General features: G+C 35.0%; 3 protein-coding genes across 3 annotated transcripts in view; all 3 read left to right on the top strand.

Annotated features, from left to right (window-relative positions):
* LOC149926325 (uncharacterized) overlaps nt 1-15,696 on the top strand; it is a 38,646-nt gene extending 22,950 nt beyond the window's left edge. The window contains exons 7-8 of the mRNA XM_090158874.1: nt 7,057-8,252; nt 15,449-15,696. Coding sequence (XP_090015000.1) covers nt 7,057-8,252; nt 15,449-15,484 — 1,232 coding nt within the window. The 3' untranslated portion in view covers nt 15,485-15,696. The remainder of the gene's footprint in view (nt 1-7,056; nt 8,253-15,448) is intronic.
* On the top strand, nt 8,852-11,329 carry LOC149926327 (uncharacterized). Its single transcript, XM_090158773.1, has one exon. It carries the CDS (start codon nt 8,982-8,984, stop codon nt 10,527-10,529), a length of 1,548 nt encoding a protein of 515 aa, XP_090014899.1. The 5' UTR covers nt 8,852-8,981; the 3' UTR covers nt 10,530-11,329.
* On the top strand, nt 13,907-15,462 carry LOC149926326 (uncharacterized). The gene is made up of 2 exons (XM_090159246.1): nt 13,907-15,164; nt 15,247-15,462. The coding sequence occupies exon 1, from the start codon at nt 13,907-13,909 to the stop codon at nt 15,005-15,007; it is 1,101 nt and encodes a 366-aa protein (XP_090015372.1). The 3' UTR covers nt 15,008-15,164; nt 15,247-15,462.
* Nucleotides 15,697-19,431: the final 3,735 nt, after the last annotated feature.

Here is a 19,431-nt window from a genome sequence, read left to right as displayed (position 1 = left end):
GTAGGTTGGGCACTGGCAGTCTTACATATAGTTAGGATCGAAGGCAAAGTGCTGTCCAATGTTTTTTGGGTTTTGGTCTAGAGATTCTGTTATACTAATATAATGGGTTTTTAAATGATTTCTCATCGCAGATGTGTTTCCATGAGCCCTTTTAATAGCTTTACTGCAATATATACAAGTTCCATATTCAGCATCCAGATTTTGCTCACCCTTGACCCTTTCCTCTTAATTATAAGGGAATGATTGTTAACTTTATAACTCAAAGGTCATAGCAACGGGTAGGTTTTTTTTAAGTCCACCGTTCGCGTTTCCTCCACCCCCCCCCCCCCATTTCAAACGCAGTCCAACCAAGAGCATCTCCGATCAGCGATCGTAATCGGGGCGGCCGATAAACGGTGGACAAACGAAATACACGCCGAGTTGTCGAAAACCCAAGAGTGATTGAAAAAATATTAACTCGGCGAGTTCTGCAGAGTGCCTTATTCGAGTAATCGAGTACGCAAATTTTCGATACTCTGATAATCGTCGAGTATCGAAATTTCCTTAATCGATAAAAATGTCGACTACTCACACAGCCTTACCTTCAAACGATTTGATTATTCTTTGCTCATGGGTCGAAGAAATGAAAGAAGAAGAGAATCCTGTTTGGTTCTTCAAGCCTCAAAGAAAAGAAGATTTGAAAGAAAATGCCCATTCAAACGATTTCTCCCTCATAATTATGACGCATGTCCAATGCGATACGTTGAAACGCTTCGGAAATAACCAGTAGCCTTTATAAATTGCAATAGAGAAGATACCAAAGCCATGCAACTTTCTTTGAATGTAAAAAACAAAAATCTGGTGCTATTAAAGCAAGTGTTTTCATGAGTGCAATTACCAAATTATTTTATACTGCGTGGAAAAAAGTTATGATTGAAGCTGAAAAACGGCTATTTTGAACTTGGAATATTAATAAAGCATGGAGAGAAAATTTATTGAAAGAAATTGGATAAGAACAAAATGCCACAGTATACAAGGCTGTTTAAGTGTTGTTAGAAGAGTCGTCCCTGGAAAGTTCTAAGTTATGCACGATGAAATTATAGAACAAATATTGGCCAAAGAAGACACCAAAAAATTTAAATTATTATCAACAGTTTTATAGAGTCAGACCTGCAACAGGGGCATATATGTTATAGAAAAGGTGCAGGAATCACCCCAAATATGTATCTGGAGGGTTCACAAAGTTCCCAAACATATCTACCAGCGTGGGAAGAAATGCAAAAGATTGGATCAAAGTATTCATATTTTACTACGGATAGTCAGAGTTAAGTTAACTATATGTGAGAATGGATCCTCTTGTACATAATATACTATGAAATGAACGTAACCCACTATTGTACAATATTTTTTTAAATTTAAAATACTACATTGCCTGACGACGGCGCTAGTTTTGGCGCCGAAACGGCTGTAGTATTTTAAATAAAAAAAATTATTGTAGAATAGTGGGTTACGTTCATTTCTCAGAGTTAAGTTATTCAGCCGTTTAATAAAACTTTAAAGGGTACACACACTTTGAAAAATAGCAACTATTAAAAGCAGACATAGTCAAAGTCTTCAAATGGATTAAATTTTTGAATTTGTTAAAAATTGAATTTTTAAAGTAGACTCTGGAAGCAATTAGAATTTGGAATATATTGTAGAGAAAATGGGCTCTTGTACTCAGTCACGTCCTTTAAGTGGTTCTTATTACAAAATTTGCTTTTCTATTTTTTCATTTTTTGGTCCACACTATTTGATGAAAACTGCTATGTGCAAGCATATTAACTAAGTTTCCAAATTTTAATGCAAATTTAAACAGATCAACCGGTCAAGGTCAGATAAAGAAGAATTTGAATTTCGCAGGCCTCAAGACATTTCTGTTAATGATTTACAACTATCAAAGTTGGAGCTTAATTTCAATTCAGTAAGAAAAGCTTTATCAAACGAATGCTCTGATTATAAAATTGATTTAGCCGTAATGAAATAATGGGAATCTCAAGAGAGGTAACACGGATTCAAATGCAAAACATATTTGAAGCGGTTAAGTCCAAAAACCACGAAAAATAAAATGTTCAAAATAAAATCTTACAACTAACAAATGAAGCGAGAAATGAGCCTGCGATTACAAAAACCAAGCTTCAGAATCGCTTCTTCGGCAACAAGACAATAATAAATAATAATATTGACTGTATTTAGTTTTATTCTTTGGAATCTTCACACAAATTTAAAAAAATACTTTTAATATAAGAAGCTATTTTGAGTATTTTAGTCCAATGAAAGTTTAAGAGGTAATACTATTTCTGTACTTAAATAACGGGTCTGGGACATTTCGGTGCGCGGACATTTCGGTGCAGAGGCAATTCAGTGCGCGGACAATATATAAGATGTAAATACTGTTTATTTTCTATACAAAATTAGAAGGAGATGTTGTGCGCCACTCTTTTCAAGTATCTGAGAATGTTATCCGCGTCAAAATGTCTTGCAGCTTCTTGTAACCTTTCGGAACATTTCTGATGTAGCAATTTTCGTTTCTCTTTTAGTCCTTTGGAAAGATGTTCAATTCTCAAGGACGATATGGCTTCTTGTTCTTGCAGCACCTTAATAAATTTCCATATACTGGGGTGATGACATGACATGTGAGGTAACATTCCTCGATGCCAACCTTCGACCGCGTTGTTAGTTTTGTTTTCGCCTGCCATTACTGTGTCGGAATGATTCCATTGCTCCAAGGGATACCTTCCGCTGCTCTTAATCTGTGTGCTCGTAACTTGCCAATGAAATTACCTTCGAAGTAATTAAGCATCGGTTCCAGGCTTTCAGGCAGGTTTTCAACAAGGGCTTCAAATCCAGTAATTACTTATTCCAAAGGTACTAAGGACAAGGCAGGGATCATTTGGCATTTTATAGAAAAGTCTGCGTCGTTGATGTACCATTGTTGTAAACCTTCACATTGTGTAAGACGAAAAAAACCACTTTTGGTTTTTGTTCTTGGGTAAACGTCTTTGAAGGCGTATGCCTGAGCTTTCTCAAAATCTGCCATAATAATCTTAGGATTTCCAGCTGGACAGATTTCTTTAACTTTTTTTAAATTTAATTTCTGCGTGGATGGAATACAGCTGAAAAAAATCCCTGGCACGATTTTGAAGGTTCCATCAGCATATCAGACCTTAGAAGACGACAACAAGTATAACGAACTTTCTCCGTTGAATATAAGGAATCTGTATGGGTCTTCTTTACCGGAGTCAATTTGTAAAAATTTGCCGCCCGTTGCGCATTGTTGATACTGATCTGGTAATACCATAGTTGATAACGTGAGTTTTGGCGACGGCGTGTCGGTAGAGTTGAGCGTTTTTTCTCCAGTTCTTCGCAAAGTTAGTTAAACCTGAATTAGACGATGGAAGTTGGGCTCTGAAGGGTTCTGTCATTTGGGGCAACTACGCTTCTGAAGAATTTTCTTGTTACATGAGTACTTTTCACCAGGCATTTCATTTCGTTGTATGCAAACGTGGATTCGACCAAGGCTACGGTGGCAACGTGTGTGTGTTCATTTACATGTTTTACAATTTTATTTCCAATTGTGAGGACCCTTGCTTTGCAAAGTCCTTTATTTACGCACTGCCAGTAAACCTACGAACAATATAAAATTTTAATTATTATATTAGTTCATTATGATGATTATATAAACAAATACCTTTTCTTTAAGTTGCTTTTCTTTAACATACTAGAAGTTGTCATCGTCAACGAGCTTTTTTCCACCTATCGAACCCTCCAGAAACATCGCCATATTTGATGAATATCAGAGCTAAGGCTACAACTTATATATAAATAAAAAAAACATTTCTAGTAAAAAAAAATAAGATTTTCCATTAAAAAAATAAAAAACACATTTCTAGTAAAAAAAAGATAAATAAAACATAAATGAAATGTCCGTCTTCCTAAAGTAACGAACAAATAGGAAATGAAAAAACTACTCATTAAACTTAATATAGTAGCTAGATTTATGTGTGCAGAAAAATGATAGCCAAGAAAAAAGAATTCTTACTCTCAGAAGTATTATGTAAACATGTATTTAAAATTAACCACGAAAATATTTTAAAACCTGAGGCAGTAATATTTAAAATAACGTAAAATTACCATCATAGGAGGTTTATTTTTCAAAAAGAAACTTGATAAAAATGGCTAATAGTCTTAGATTGTACTATTTATTGTTCACTTGTCAATATAAAATAAAATAAATAAATACTTGATTGATTTTAAGGTATGAGATCCTTATCAGGGTTGAACTTAATTTTCATTGACATCATCTCTAATAATCTCTAACAGTTTAGAAAAGACTAATAAAACTTATATTTACAGAATCATATCTCGGAAAAATAGCATTTTCCGCTATAGCGGACTTTTTCAATTTCAAATTTCAAATTAGCTAAATTTCTATAAAATTAGTAAACTGTGACAGTGTAAAGAAGACTTAAAACATAAAATTTTTATATTATCTGTAAATATTCAATCTCATAATTATATATTGCATTCTCCGCTATTAGCGACTTCATCAATTTCAAACTTGAATTTCGCAGTTTCAAATTCATAGGTGTACATTTCTGTAAAAAAAAAGCTTAGTAAACTGTGACAGTGTGGGAAACACTAAAAGATAATATTTTAATATAATTTAATAATATAATCATTTTTAAAATATTACATCTACACTACCATATCAGTAGCTCCCTCAATTTCAAACCTAAATTTCACAAATATTTCTTCAGGATTTTAAATTTTATTGACAAAGTTAGTTAACATCAGATTTCGTTGAGCGGGGGTTACTGTTTTCTGAAAATTTATAGAATTCTTAAATATTACTTATTCTCCATCAGGTGCTAGATCAAATTTACTAATGAGAATATTGAGAACCGTCATCGACCACGTAGGAATATCATAAGTTCGATGAAAAACGAACAATTTTCCACTGAAGCCCAAATTCACTTTCAATTCTTGACGGTTGCATACTTTTACAAGGAATTTAGCCGGTTAGGTGGGTTTATCCATAGTATAAGCGTTGGTGTATTTTAAAGGTTCGCAGGGTTTTTGTTTTATTCTTTATCATGTTTTCCCTCAACCCTTTTTTAAGAAGTCAATATGCTAATTATTTGTTAACAGCTTTTTTATAGAAAAAAGCTGTTGAATTATAAGTTGATGAATTGTAAAATGGACATCCAAATTAACCAAAAACATAAGTTTGTAAACGATATCTTATAAGAAATAAATACCTAAATTGAGTATAAATAGAATGCATTTGGTTTTAACACAATTGGGTTCATTAATTTTTCTAATTATGCCACCTTATTGAAGAAGGGACCACACAGCTCGGTTTTATAGAAAGGGCGGAAAAAATCTCACCAGGATGTACGACATTTTACTGAACGTCATTTAAATAGGACACCATCGGAAAGCACAGTAAGGTAAGCAGTCCAAGACTTGCAGAGTATGGTAATGGGCAACCTATGTTTCGTTGTTTGGGACGAGGTGATTTGGACATTGGAAACAGTATACTTGCATAATCTGCTGCATACCCTCGCAGTATCTGTTCCGGAGCAAGTGATGATTGGGGTTGTTGTAAATCTCGTATTTGGAAAATCTTACGCAAAAATCCTTACCACCCATACAGAGCTACGCTGCACCAAGGCTTAGGCGACTGAGATCTTGAGAGAAGGTTCGACTTCTGCAACTGTTTACTCAATGCTGTTGTTACCGATCCCAATTAATCCACAGATGAATTTTCATTTTCAAGAGAAGAACTTTTAATAATCACCTAAGGCCGGACGAAAACATTTACTGGGGATTTCTATACGATTACGAAGTGCACTTTGAACGTGTTCATGTTTGGGTTGTACTCGTAGGAAATCGCCTGATTGGTCCAGTGTCTTTACCTCGATACCTGTTCTGTCAAAATTACTTTCTTTTCGTATAGAACAAACATCTAGAAAAAGTGGACGATCTACCTTTAGCTCAACGGCTAAGACTTTTGTTCCAAAAAGTTGGTGTCCCACCTCATTATCACAGAGACGTTACCAACTTCCTAAACCAGGAGTTCCCACATCGTTGGTGAAGAAACGGTGCCGTTCATTAGCCACCAAATTTCTCAAACCTTACGCCACCGGGATTTTTCCTTAGGGGATTATCAGAGTAAGGGTTTACGCAACTCTTGTTCAAAGTCAAGAGGAACTTCGTCAACAAATTATAAATGCCGTGGACTAACCGCAGAAATGATCGAACATGCGTTTGATAACATGATCGCTGGCGCTCAAGACTGTGTGGAAGCCGATAGTTATAATTTCACCATTGTTTTAACACACTGTTAAAATTATAAACACATGGTTATACAATTTAGACGATCAAATTAAATTTAATTGCCATTTTCTTCATTATTTCATAAACTTACTTCCCAAAACCTATTTTTATGGAAAAATAAGACCACAAAATCAATGAAAATATAAATGTTTTTGTAAAATAAATATAAATTAAAATCGAAAAGAAATAAGTGTATTTTGGCTTGCCCAAGTGGTCATTTTTTCAAGACGTGTTTTACAGTGAAATGTTTCATAGAAACTAACGATATTGAATATTGGCATGAATAACAAACCCCAAAATTTACAGTATTCTAGGAACTATGGGTTTGGAAAATAATTAATTTTTAAAGCAAAAAACAGTACTTTGTATTTTTTTAACTCTTAACAAAAATGATAGAAATGTAGTTCAAAAAATATAAACGCGAATAACTGGAGACAAATTTTTGTGGGAAACTATGGCTTCCGAAAGAAAAACGAGAAATTTCATCGTTTAGTTACGGAAGAAGGATACACGATTAGAAAATTCATAGTTTTCAATAAATTTTCATCTTAACATATAATCATTTTCGGTAGATATCATATCACCTCCTCTTAATATTAAGTTTGAGCTGCTTTTATAACGCATTTTCGTTTCAATTTCTATGGATGCACTATTTTAAGCCCAATAATAATTGATTTTTTATTCCGTTTCAAATAGCTAATATCCCATGGTCGGATCTGAGCGAAGCGAAACAAAACCAACTGATATCAAAGACCCTGATTGTTCTTCAAGGAGATAGCCGGAGGAAAATTAGTTTGGCCTGTCTTCTGGGAAATGTGAATGGAGCGGAAATTGAAGGACTCATAGATGACTACATCATGTACAAACTCACTGAAAATATTGATATTAATATTGGAGAAAAGTTTCCGAAATTGGGAGAAACGGAAGCATATTTCATACCACGCACTCTAACGAGAATTTCATCTAAAGATAACGCCGAAAAGACTCTCGTCGAACTAATTGAAGAAATGAAACCTCGTGAAACGACCATTATTTCCAACGTTGCGGGAATGGGAAAGTCCACAATACTTAAAATGTTAGCGAAAGAGACGAGAAGGATGTTTCCGAAACGATGGGTCATCTTCCTCAATCTGAGAAGCTACGCCGCTGTCTTCGAAAAGCATATCAACAAGGAATTCAAAGATTCCTCGGAAGCTATTGATTTCTTCGTCTCCGAAATATACAGATCCAAAAACGATGAAAAAGATTTCGAGATGAAACTGTTGAAGCGTTGTTTGGAGAAAAGTGGGGGCGTTGTCTTGCTATTCGATGGCTTCGATGAAATAAGCCCAAAGTACGAAAACATCGTAAAAGGGTTGATGTTATGGTTGACAAGCAGTCGCATCGAATTTTTAGTCGTTACAACTAGGCCTCACTCGGCAGCAGAATTAGGACAGTCACAGAAGAATCGTTCCTATCAATTGCAACCATTTAATGAAGAAGATAGACATAACTTTATCGTAAAATATTGGCTTCAAAATTCCGATTGTAAAGACCAGGAAGTTTTAGAATCTAGGGCCAAGAATCTACTTCAAATATTTTCATTGTCAATTAGTGATAAACAACGGCAGTTTATTGGAAATCCTTTTCTTTGCCGTCTACTGGCTGAGATACACAAAAATATATTAAATATGCCAGAAGAATGGAAGACAATGTCCTCATACCAATTGTTCCGGCAATTTACTATAATGAAATTTCAAGAGGAACAAGACAAGTATCAGACCACGATGAGTACCAGTGGCACCGAGAACAACATGCTAACGAAAGAGCTTGTTCAAGAGTACCACTGGGAATCAGCGTTTCGTCTTTTTCTTCCAGGGAATTTTCTCAATCCTTTAGACTTTGAAGAAAAAGTAATTAAAAAATTACAATTTCAACGTCTCAAGAAAGAATTAATAAAATTTTTGGTGGAGAAGGTTAAGAGAGTAGGCATCATGACGGAAACGGGTAAAAATCAAAATTTTATACATAGAACATTTGCCGAGTTTTTCATAGCGGAGTTCTTTTTACAAAGAGTTGAGTGCTATGAACGAGATAATTTTTGGGATGTACTAGAGTTTTTATTAATAATTCTTATTCGGCGGGGTTGGAGGGATTATATTGATGACACAGAATTTATTGTTTTTTTCGAGAGTGGTTTAAAGACTCAAAAGATTCAAGATGAAAAATTTCGTTTAATTCAATGCTCAACTCTTAAAGCTTGGCGCTTCAACCCCCGAACTTTTTTAAAACTATTTCAATCATTTTTGGTATCACCTAGGAAAAACAGAATCGAAACATATAAGTTTATTCTAAATTGCTTTATTGTTGACGGACACATGCCAATCGAGTTTTTCTGTTTGGTTTCAACAATACCATTCCTTCAATTAATTAAATGTGAGATTTCTACTTTTTTTCTATTTTCGCTATTTGTTTCAGCGTGTCCAAAACCCATTCAAAATATTATATCTCTGCAAATTATTTTACAATTTTCTGAAAATGCCGAAGATTTATCGTGGACCTATTGGACGACTTTAGTTATAGAATGTTCAAGACTGTCAGTGTCGTTCGAATCGTTAAATGTAAAGTACTTTCTTTTCGAAATGATTGTAGACGCTTCAGCATCTGGAGACGTTGAACGCTTAAGAAACCTTTTAGAAGAAGCCGGTGACGACGAAACCAGATTTTGGCTGCTCAACACCGGAACTAAATGTATTGATCCTACGGAACAACGTTCAGCCGTCATAAGTGCTATAAAGAATAACCAACCAAATGCGTTGAGATTTCTTTTAGACAGAGGAGCATCAGTCAACCAACCAGCCGCTTTGTACCTATATCCTCCACTTTTTACAGCCATAGAAGCTGGCAATTTGAAGATCTTGAAAATGCTGCTGATCAGGGGAGCCAATATGAATTACAAATATAGTAGTAACACACCACTGTCATACGCGTGTTATTTGAAGAAAACGGAACTCGTTGGTTATCTGTTGAGTATTGGATGTGACCGAAGAGATTCAAAGGCTTGGTATCGGGCGATAGAATCTCGAAATTCTGATATAGTACGTCATTTAATAGACGGAGGACTTAACATCAATCAACGCAATAAAAAAGATCGAACACCCCTGCACTTATTTGCAGAGATATCTGGATATCATAACAACAAAACTAATACACAATATTATAAAAACATACTTGAAATTCTGATGTCCGCTGGCGCTGATATTAACGCTACTGAAAACGAAGGACGAACTGCCCTCCACTTTGCGGCAATGGACGCAGCACCCGAAGTTTTCGAAGCACTTCTTCGACACGGATCTAACGTAGAAACTAAGGATATATATGGAAAAACGGTTTTACACTCATGGGCGACAAGAGAAGAGGACAAAGAGGAAGTACTTACCATCCTTTTACGGCATGGAGCCGATATTAATGCGCGAAATAAGAATGGAAGAAGTGTTTTCCAAGAAGCATGTTTGTACCGATCACAAGAAGCAGCATCTTTACTTTTAAAACACGGAGCAACGTGTGAAAACACCTTTTTTTGGTCAGATTCATTATTACACGTAGCCGTGGAATTCTCACTTGAAATAACTCGCACTTTAATAACTCTAGGTGTAAATGTAAATGTAAAAAATTATGTCGGAGATACTCCTTTGCATCGTGCTGTTAAGAGGGGAAATATTGAACTAATCGCTTTTCTCTTAGAAAATGGTGCCAATATCAACGCTCAAAATGAGGAGGGTACAACGCCTTTACACAAAGCAGTTACTTTGTATAAACCAGAACACTTTAAGCTATTAATCGACCACGGAGCGGATATAGATGTCAAAGATAATGATGGAAAAACATGTTTAGGACTTTTAGTAAAAAAATGGGACAGTAAAATGGGACCGCTGTATTTTCCCGTTAAGGAAAGTAATGGTGTCACAAAGCAACAAAGAGCTTACTCTCTAAGAGAAGCTCTATTGGTTTTTACTCAAAAAGAAATATGTGAAACGATTTCGAAAAATAGAGAGGCAAATAAATTCAGCCCGTCCAATTTTAAAAGAAGCTGTCTGGCTATAATGATTTTCTTGCTATTAAAAAAACCCGAGGTCAAAGCAGATAACAGAAATGAAAAGCGCTTATCCCCGCTTCAATTATCTTTTTAAAAAAGAGGAGCCTATGTGGGTGCTACAGCGTTTGGCTCTCACGCATTTCAATTCTTATTTTACATTTGAGAGGGTTTCAACTTAAACGAACTACCGCCTTATCCAATTGTTTTTCTACTGTTAATCGAGATAGAAACAGTAAATAATTGTATACAAATTAACCTTTTCCTATTTTGCTCAAAAATCGATACTGCTAGCACCACTGGTAAATAGCGAGCTGCACGAAGTATGGAACGCCGCGAGAAGTGGCGAATCAGCAATAGCTAACAAAAGCTGCAATACTATAACCGATATATGAGTTTCTGGGACAATTAATATTAAAGAAGCTGTTCGCCTAACTTTGGTCAATTGTATACGATGCCCAATACCGCCCCTATCCCAATTCAATCTTTTTCTTTCCCAATCTAACCTTACTCTTCCCTAGCCAAATCTAACCCAATCTTAACCTTAACTTACTTTTAAACAACCTAACCTTAGACGATTCAATCTTTACAACCCTTTTCCAACTTAACCCAACGAAACCGAATCACACTCTTTCCCAATCTAACCAAGCAAATCTAAACCTACACTAACCTAACCTGAGCCTTAACCATTTAAACTTTACCCTATATCAACTTTACCTCATATTTATCAATTAGAACTTTACTTAATCTTATCAAACATATCCTAACCTCATCAAAAATATCCGATCTTAAATTAACTTAACCTCTTACGTACTACAATGTTTTTATGACCTGTAATTACAATTTAAATTCAAATATCATAATTCATCCACTTTTTCAGATGTGTTGCTTCAGTGTAACCGTGTAACAAATGAAATAAACATTAATTCACAGTAATAAAATTAATTTCAAAAGGTTTTTATCGTTAATGATTTTTCTCAAACAATTTAAGCCGATATTTTAAGAAAAAAATAAAACAGAACTAAAAACATCGTTTTTTCTTCGTTATATTTTTTTTCGAAAATTATTGATCCTTTTGTCCACATTTTTGGTCTCCTTTGTCCTCAGGCTCTTATATTTCAGAACACATTGTCCAATATTTGAGTTCACCATTGAAAAATAATTCAGGGCCCTCTTGTGCAATATTCCAATGTCCATTTGTACACTATTTTCGAGCGTACTTGTCTGATATTTAGATGGGCCAATGGGTCATTGCCACCTCTATTATGAAAAGGCCCCGGTTATTATATATGGTCAAGAATCTGTCCCATTCTTCAAAAAACGCGACTTTAGTGGACACCGTGGGGCCATCTTTCATGGCAAGGGATACTAAAACTCAAAATAGCCAAATTAAACAGTCGTCAGAAAGCCATTGTAGAGTATTATAGTTCGACAACTTCTACTCTCTTAAGTTGACATAAATCGGCAAAATTAAACTACAGCGGCCTCATGGTTTTTTTTTCGGTTTTTTGGGGGATAATGTAGAACTTGACGCGGAGATTACGAATTAATTTTTTTAGGGCCGCAAATGAAAATTTTTTAATTAACTTGATTTTAAATTTAGTAACGTTTTTCTTAAAAATAGTTCCATCGTTTATCCGCCGACACCCAATTTTTTCACCTTCGTACATGCTTTCGTCCGTCGATTCATCAGTAGAATCGCTTTCACTAACGACGTTAGTGACTGGTCTTCAATTGTAGACATGCTAATTTAAATTTTATTTCGTTGAAAAGTAACACGGACTCAAAACTAACACGTGTGGTAACTGAAACAGAGTGAAAACCGAAACACATAGTTACTAACAGCCCGCGTTGTAGGCGACAACATGACGAAGATAATAACATCCAAAACACGTAAAAGACGTTGATAAATTCGAAGCCTTTAAAATTCCCCGTATTGGCGCCTGAAGGCGCTGCGCACTCACTTCGCCAAACCCATACTAAAAAACGGCCTTGGGCCATCTATAACGCGACCTAGAGGACAGTGCCAAGTATATAATTTTAAATTATCTTAATAATAACAAACAAAAACGTGAAAAGGCCAAAAGAAGTGTAAAATTTGAAATTAAATTAAAAACTGAAATAAGCGTTTGCGGCCAAAAAAATACAAAACACCTAGAAATTAACAAAACTTTTAATTTATTTTATAAATTACCGGAATATCACGTGGAAATTATTGTGACGGCAACCGAAACTGTGGTGTCCGCGAACATATGACGAAAATAATTACAACAAAAAACGTGAAAATGCTCAAAAATGTGCATTTTTTTAATTAAATTAAAAAATTAAATAATCACATGCGGCCAAAATAAAAAATACCCTCGCTATCTACGTGACAAGGTCTATCGGGCGCAAGCAAAATGGATATAAAATTCAATGAGGCCGCTGTAGTTAACTTCATCCCACTGTCCCTATCTAGTGGTGTGATGGGGTCACTGGAGCCTGTGGGGGGCTCCATACCCGGCTCTCAAGGTCATGTGATCGGGGCGCTGGGTCACTGGAACCTCATGGGTGTTCCACACTCGTCATTCTGTGACCTACTAAGGAGGGTAGTTTGCAGTGGAAGAGGAAGCCACTCTAGTCCTCAGCTGTGCGAGGGTGGGTCTCGGGCAGCCCATGGTGTCGCCTTTTGTTGGGCCGTGATGAGGGCGTTTGTTTGCTATATGTGAGGCGGTCAAAATGGCTGTCTCACTGGCCGAACGTTGTTTCGCAAAGCGCACTTTTGTCCAGGGCTGGTTGTTTAAGGTGGCCGCTGTAGTGCTTAAGGCGGAGCAGCGGGGTACAAATACATATACTTATGTAGTTAACTTCACCCCATAAATCTAAATTATATATCCCATGTAACAATTTCGTTAATAATTGATTATTATTATTAAACGATCCAGGAACAGAAATTTGAGCTCCTTAAAATAAACGGCCTGGCGGGAAGAGCGTGGAGATTTATAAAAGAGTGACGTCACTTTTACTCACCCCCAAGGCCAAATCGTTCAACGGCGAAATGGGCTTTGGCACCTTCACGATTCCGTATTTGAATTCAGTTTATATTTTTCTATGACATCATTGTCCAGTACTTAAACTTAAATGAAATAGTAAATATTATTTAAAATGGGTAAAAAGCATTTTCAAAGATTTGCCGGAATTCACAATCATACACTCAGTTTTATCAGCAATAAAAATTCTGAATTGCTAGTCTCTTTGCGTTGGAATTAAAGACGAAATAATAAAGAGCCAGTTTGAGAGTCAAGAGTTCAACAAAAGGAAAGGATTTATTTCAATTTTTACAAGTCATGTTCATTCAGTTCGTTGCAATTCACTTTTCGTTAAAAATAAGGGAAAGAAATACGTGTGCATATGGTGTACCAAATTTAAAAAAGCCTTCGAGAGCAACTAGTCAGAAAAAGAAAAAAGAAAGATTTGAATAGGAGACACAGCTAAATGTCGAGAGCGGCTCTTCAAATGAAAATTAAGAAGTTAACTGGAAAAAATGAAAACTTACAGAAAAAGGTGAAGCGATTAAAAAGAAAGTTTTTAGCTGATTTAAATAAGGCCGGTCAAGACATGACTGACGACGACGCAAATTATTTGAAAAATATTTTAAATACAAGTGTAGAAAGTCTTTCAAAAGATTCTTACCAAAGGAATTTTATTGAACAACAATTTTCAATTTTAAAGGCTAAATATAAATCGAACAGAAGGTGGCACCCAAATATTTTACAACTTTGTTTACATTTAAAACAAACATCAAACGCCGCTTATGACCTATTGCAATCCTCGGGCTTTTTGGAACTTCCTTCGAAGCGAACGCTGTATAACGTTGGCTCCCACATTGGTGCAACAGCTGGATTTTCGAGTGAAATATTTATGGACCTTAGAAAGAAGGTTACAAACTCTGGTAAAAATGATCATCAAAACTATTTTACCTTAATGTTTGATGAAATGAAGATAAAAGAGGATGTAGTTTACAAAGTTAATACTGGAGATTTGGTTGGTTTCAACAACTTAAATGCTATAGGTAATGAAATAGAAGAGCTGAAACTTAAAAAATCTGGTCCACAAGTAGCGTCACATGTATTACAAATAATGGTGAGGCGTATTACTGGCACGTTGAAAAATACAGTTGCATACTTTCCATCTCACAATATGACAAGTGATTTGCTTCATAGTATTATCATGGAAGCCATTAGTAAATTGGAAATGAACGAAATTCGTATCTTGGCTGTCATTTTTGATGGCGCCAGCACAAACAGAAAAGTGATGAAAATCTTTGTGGGGCAAAATGGTTATAAATGGAAAAATGGTTTCGCATTGGATGAAGAAAGATTTGTGTATTTTATATGTGACCCCCCTCATCTTGTGAAAACAGCTCGAAACTGTTTTTCTAACAGCAACTACCACTCAAAAACCCGGTACTTATGGAAAGATGGAAGCCATATTTTGTGGACTCAGATTGTTACTCTCTATGAAAAAGATTTTAACCGTTCAATAAAACTAATGCCTAAGATCAGCAGTGATCACAACTGTAGCGAATGCTCTTGAAGAAGAGTACGGAAATGAGTATCCAGAAACAGTGAAATTCATCAGATTAATGGACAAATTTTTCGACTTATTGATAACGAGAAATTTGAAAGAAGGGTATCGGAAGAGAAACCCAAATCTCCACCCATACAGTTCAATTGATGATCCTAGACTGACAGTAAGATTATTTTAAGCAGTTCACCACTTTAAGAAATCAGGTATAAAAATATTGACCTATATACAAATTAATTACTTTTTAGTGGTTGGAGAATGAATTCATAAACTACTTTTTGGATTGGGAAAATCAAGTTGCCAATAAACCGGGTGATTTTCCCCTAGCCAAAGGCAAATGATGAAGTTGAGTCGTGAAACAGTTGAGGGATTAATTACAACCGGTAATTTCTAATGTTTTTACAAAGCTCTAAATTAGAAAAGTAATACTTTGTTTTGATAATTTCTTAGCAAGATCAGTACCTGAAGTTGTGCGATTTCTATTGAGGAAAGGCGCTTCATTCGTTCTCACCAATCGCCTCAATCAAGACTCTTTAGAACAAGAGTTTGGAAAGCAACGAAGGTCATTTGGGAACAATGACGCTCCAAACGCATATCAATTTGGTTTGGGAGTTGATAAAAACAAACGATTTGATATTGTCAAGGCGCCTAAAACTGGAAATACTTTAGTATTTGGAATCGAGAACCATGTAAAATAGGAATTGTTTTATTATCACAAAATATCGTTTAAAATCATTTAAAATATGTAGGAACATTTTTCAATTTTTACTTTCAGAAAAAAAATTAAAACTTGGACTTCTCCATTTTTTGTTTTAAGCCTTTTCTTAAACCTTTGTGACCTTTTCCCCCCAAAATGTTTTCCAGTTAAGTATAATTTTAGACCTTTTCCTCTTGTGTTTAGAAAACTCTCAATTAATTTGTATAGCGTTCTCTGCCTGAAAGTTTCATCTTTGCTAGCCTGGGGTTCTTCGTCTAATATCTCTAACCATAAACTACTTATTTTGGTATGACGGAAAATCTTTTAAAACTAGATCCTTGCGATTAGAATTTTCCTCTTGAGTCGTCAATGGCTTTAGTTTATTATAAAATACTTCCACCACTTCGTCAATAAATTTAAATAACAAAAAACATTTAATTTTAACAAAAGTTAAACCACCCCTATTTTGTCTCAAAATCCAACCAACAACATTGGGGATCACAACTCCGATGTAAGGCTGAATATCGTTCGAACTAACTCCTGTTACAGCAAGAGCTTTTAATATGGTTGCTTCCCTTGCACCATTTTTCTTTTTGATTCCACAAACCGAATGCACAGTTGCTCCAACTACATAGTAGAAAATAGCTTCTTTCTGTTCATCAAGTCCTACGGTTTTGATTTCAGGGGTAAGCGGTGCTTTTATTTCATTATCAATCACAATTTCAGTTTATTTCCAGCAATAGTTTAAAATGTTCCGGAAAAATTCATTTGCAACTGACCTTTTCTGGAAATAGGTCAATCCCAAATATATCTAAGAAAATTAAAGCATGTTAATATTACACCTCTTATGAACTGAGCTTTTGGTTGGTAAAATTAAAACTTACCGGTGGTGCGAAGCTGGAGAGGTAATTTATAGCTTCGTCCATAGCTGATTCAGAGTCTTGCAATGGTTGTGCGTAGATCCAAAAGTTCCCAGAGATCTTAGCATTTGACAGTTTTTGGTTTGTAACTTTAACTGTTTCTTCATTTTCTACTTCTCCACTTTGCACGATAACCATTTTCACCTTCGGTTCCAAAATATCTAAATCATATTTGAGAAGCTCCACATTGAGATCAATTCCTTCTTCCACTTCTACAATTTGTTCTCTTAGGGAAAGATCTTCGTCCTTTTCAATTATCTGCCTATTAAGCAAAAGTTCTAGTTAAAGTGTTAAAATGCAAATTGCATGTAAAAAAACCATACCTGCAGAAACTATGATCCACATTAATGGAGTTTTTTTTTAAGTCTTACATTTTTAGTATTAGTAACGTTGAAAACGCGAGTCATTGTTGTGTTTAAATAAAATTTAGACAATTAGAATTACTAGTCTCTATAAATATGCCATGACTTTCCGTCGAAGGATTCTATATTTTTAGACAGCAGATTACCAATTCAATCATCTACTACCTTATTTCCAAAACCACGTAACTACGTACACCGATTTTAATGAGATATGTGGTTTTGGAAATAAGGAAGCGATATTTGACCTTGGCTGGGTAATTTTTGGAAGAAACTACTGCGCAGACGCGCGTTTTCTTCCCGGCGCGAAAGCACCATCACTTCCTATCCTTCTAAAAATATGGAATCCTTGATAGAGTTTTAAACTTGCCGGCTCTAAGATCTATATCTCTGCCGACTTTACTCCGACTCAAGATAAAACCCGATATCATACGAGACAGTTTTTGAGAGATTGCGGCAAGGGTAAATTTGTATCAAACTTTGTAATTGACGGAATACAGTATAAATACAACTAATAAAGTGGAAACCAAAGATTAAAACCTCATATCTTAAAACTTTGCTCATTCGGATAACTTTACGTCTGTAAGCTCACTCTGCTTGTCCTTGCTCTCTCACCATGTCACTTGTTTACAATAATTTCGCAAGTGCAAATTGCAATTTGGACAATCTACTTTATGAACTAAGTTATTTAAATATTGAACCAGATATTATGGCGGTTACTGAAACTTGGTTCAGAAATGACCAGGTTTTACACGTTCCAAATTACAATTTTTATGGTATCGGTAATAGAAAAGGAGGAGGAGTAGGCTTCTACTGTAAAAAATCAATTAGTGCAACCCCAATCGATAATTTGGCTCTCAATAATACCGATTTTTAAGCCATTGCCATCAAAATGCAGAAACTACATACGAGTATTACAAGACTTCATATCCATTTGAATATAAATAGGGTAATGATCGGAAATGTGAATGGTGGAGAGAACATGTAAATGTGCATTGACGTTAGTAAACACATTATCTAAACCAGATTCAGAATCAGAATCAGCTTGAACTTTTGTGATCTAAAAGACACATTGTTTTAGGTTATAGCTTGAAACAATCTCACACAATTCATTAACCCTAGGGTTTTTTCTAAAAATTTAATGTTAAAATCACCCATAATTATTTTAGATGATTTCGGCGGGCCTTGTTTATTGACAATATTTTCACAGTGGTTAAAAACAATTTTATATCCGTCCTATGAGGTCAATATACAACCGCACTAGAGGTATGTAGTTCCTGCATTTTGATGGCAAAGGCTTCAATATCGGTATTATAGAGAGCCAAATTATCGATTGGGGTTGCACTAATTGTTTTTTACAGTAGATGCCTATTCCTCCTCCTTTTCTATTACCGATACCATAAAAATTTTAATTTGGAACGTGTAAAACCTGGTCATTTCTGAACCAAGTTTCAGTAACCGCAATAATATCTGGTTCAATATTTAAATAACTTAGTTCATAACGTAGATTGTCCAAATTGCAATTTGCACTTGCGAAATTATTGTAAATTAGTGACATGGTGAGAGAGCAGGGACAAGCAGAGTAAGCTTACAGGAGTAAAGTTATTCGAGTAAGCAAAGTTTTAAGATATGAGGTTTTAATATTTGTTTTCCACTTTATTAGTGGTATTTATACTGTATTCCGTCATTTAAAAAGTTTGATACAAATTTACCCTTGCCGCAATCTCTCAAAAATAGTCTCATATGGTATCGGGTTTTATCTTGAGTGGGAGTAAAGTCGGCAGAGATATTGATCTTAGAGCCGGCATGTTTAAAACCCAATTTAAGGAGCTAAAATTTTTGTTCGTCGTCATTAAGTTTGACAATTATTTTTCTCGGATAATTATCTTTCTTTGCTCCCTTTCTAAATACTTGATAATAATAAATAAATCGTTAAAAATATTGTTAATTAACTTAACTATTGCCAAGCGGCTATCATCTGGAATTTCATTGATTTTCTGTTGTCAGCTTCTATAAATTCAAACTATTTTTTTAATTTTAGGGTTACTTAATCGGCGCTAGCAAAAGAGTTTGTCTGGTTTTCTTTGACTTTTTTAATTATATTTTAAAGCTGTCAAGTTCCTGAATTTTTTGTTCGATTTTCGAAATTCTTTTCGTATTTTCATTGACTAGTGAGATTACATTGGTCAATTTTTGGTTCGTTGCAGCTTCAGATTTAGTTAGGTCTTCTACTTTCGTAATTAAAGTTTAGTATTACTACTAACTTGATCTTGGAGGTCTAATTTTGTTATGCGCAGTTTATTAAGTATCAATTGAAGGTCTTCGTTAGCCGCCATATGGAAAAATATATTGGTAGATTCAGAGCACCAGTAATTAGCAAACACACAGGCAAAATAAATATAGAAGGTTTAATTACCTATAAATACACAATGCGTTAGAGTCGGTCGATAAGATTCT

This window comes from Leiobunum rupestre, chromosome 9, assembly GCF_980474605.1.
Source record: "Leiobunum rupestre chromosome 9, qqLeiRupe1.1.hap1, whole genome shotgun sequence".
In the NCBI taxonomy this organism is placed as follows: Eukaryota; Metazoa; Arthropoda; class Arachnida; order Opiliones; family Sclerosomatidae; genus Leiobunum; species Leiobunum rupestre.
The sequence above is the reverse complement of the archived record's forward strand: the minus strand, read 5'-3'. Positions and strand labels throughout refer to the sequence as shown.

Coding starts and splice junctions, on each gene's coding strand:
- LOC149926327 (XM_090158773.1), top strand. CDS start 8,982: ATGATTGTAGACGCTTCAGCATCTGGAGACGTTGAACGCTTAAGAAAC.
- LOC149926326 (XM_090159246.1), top strand. CDS start 13,907: ATGTCGAGAGCGGCTCTTCAAATGAAAATTAAGAAGTTAACTGGAAAA.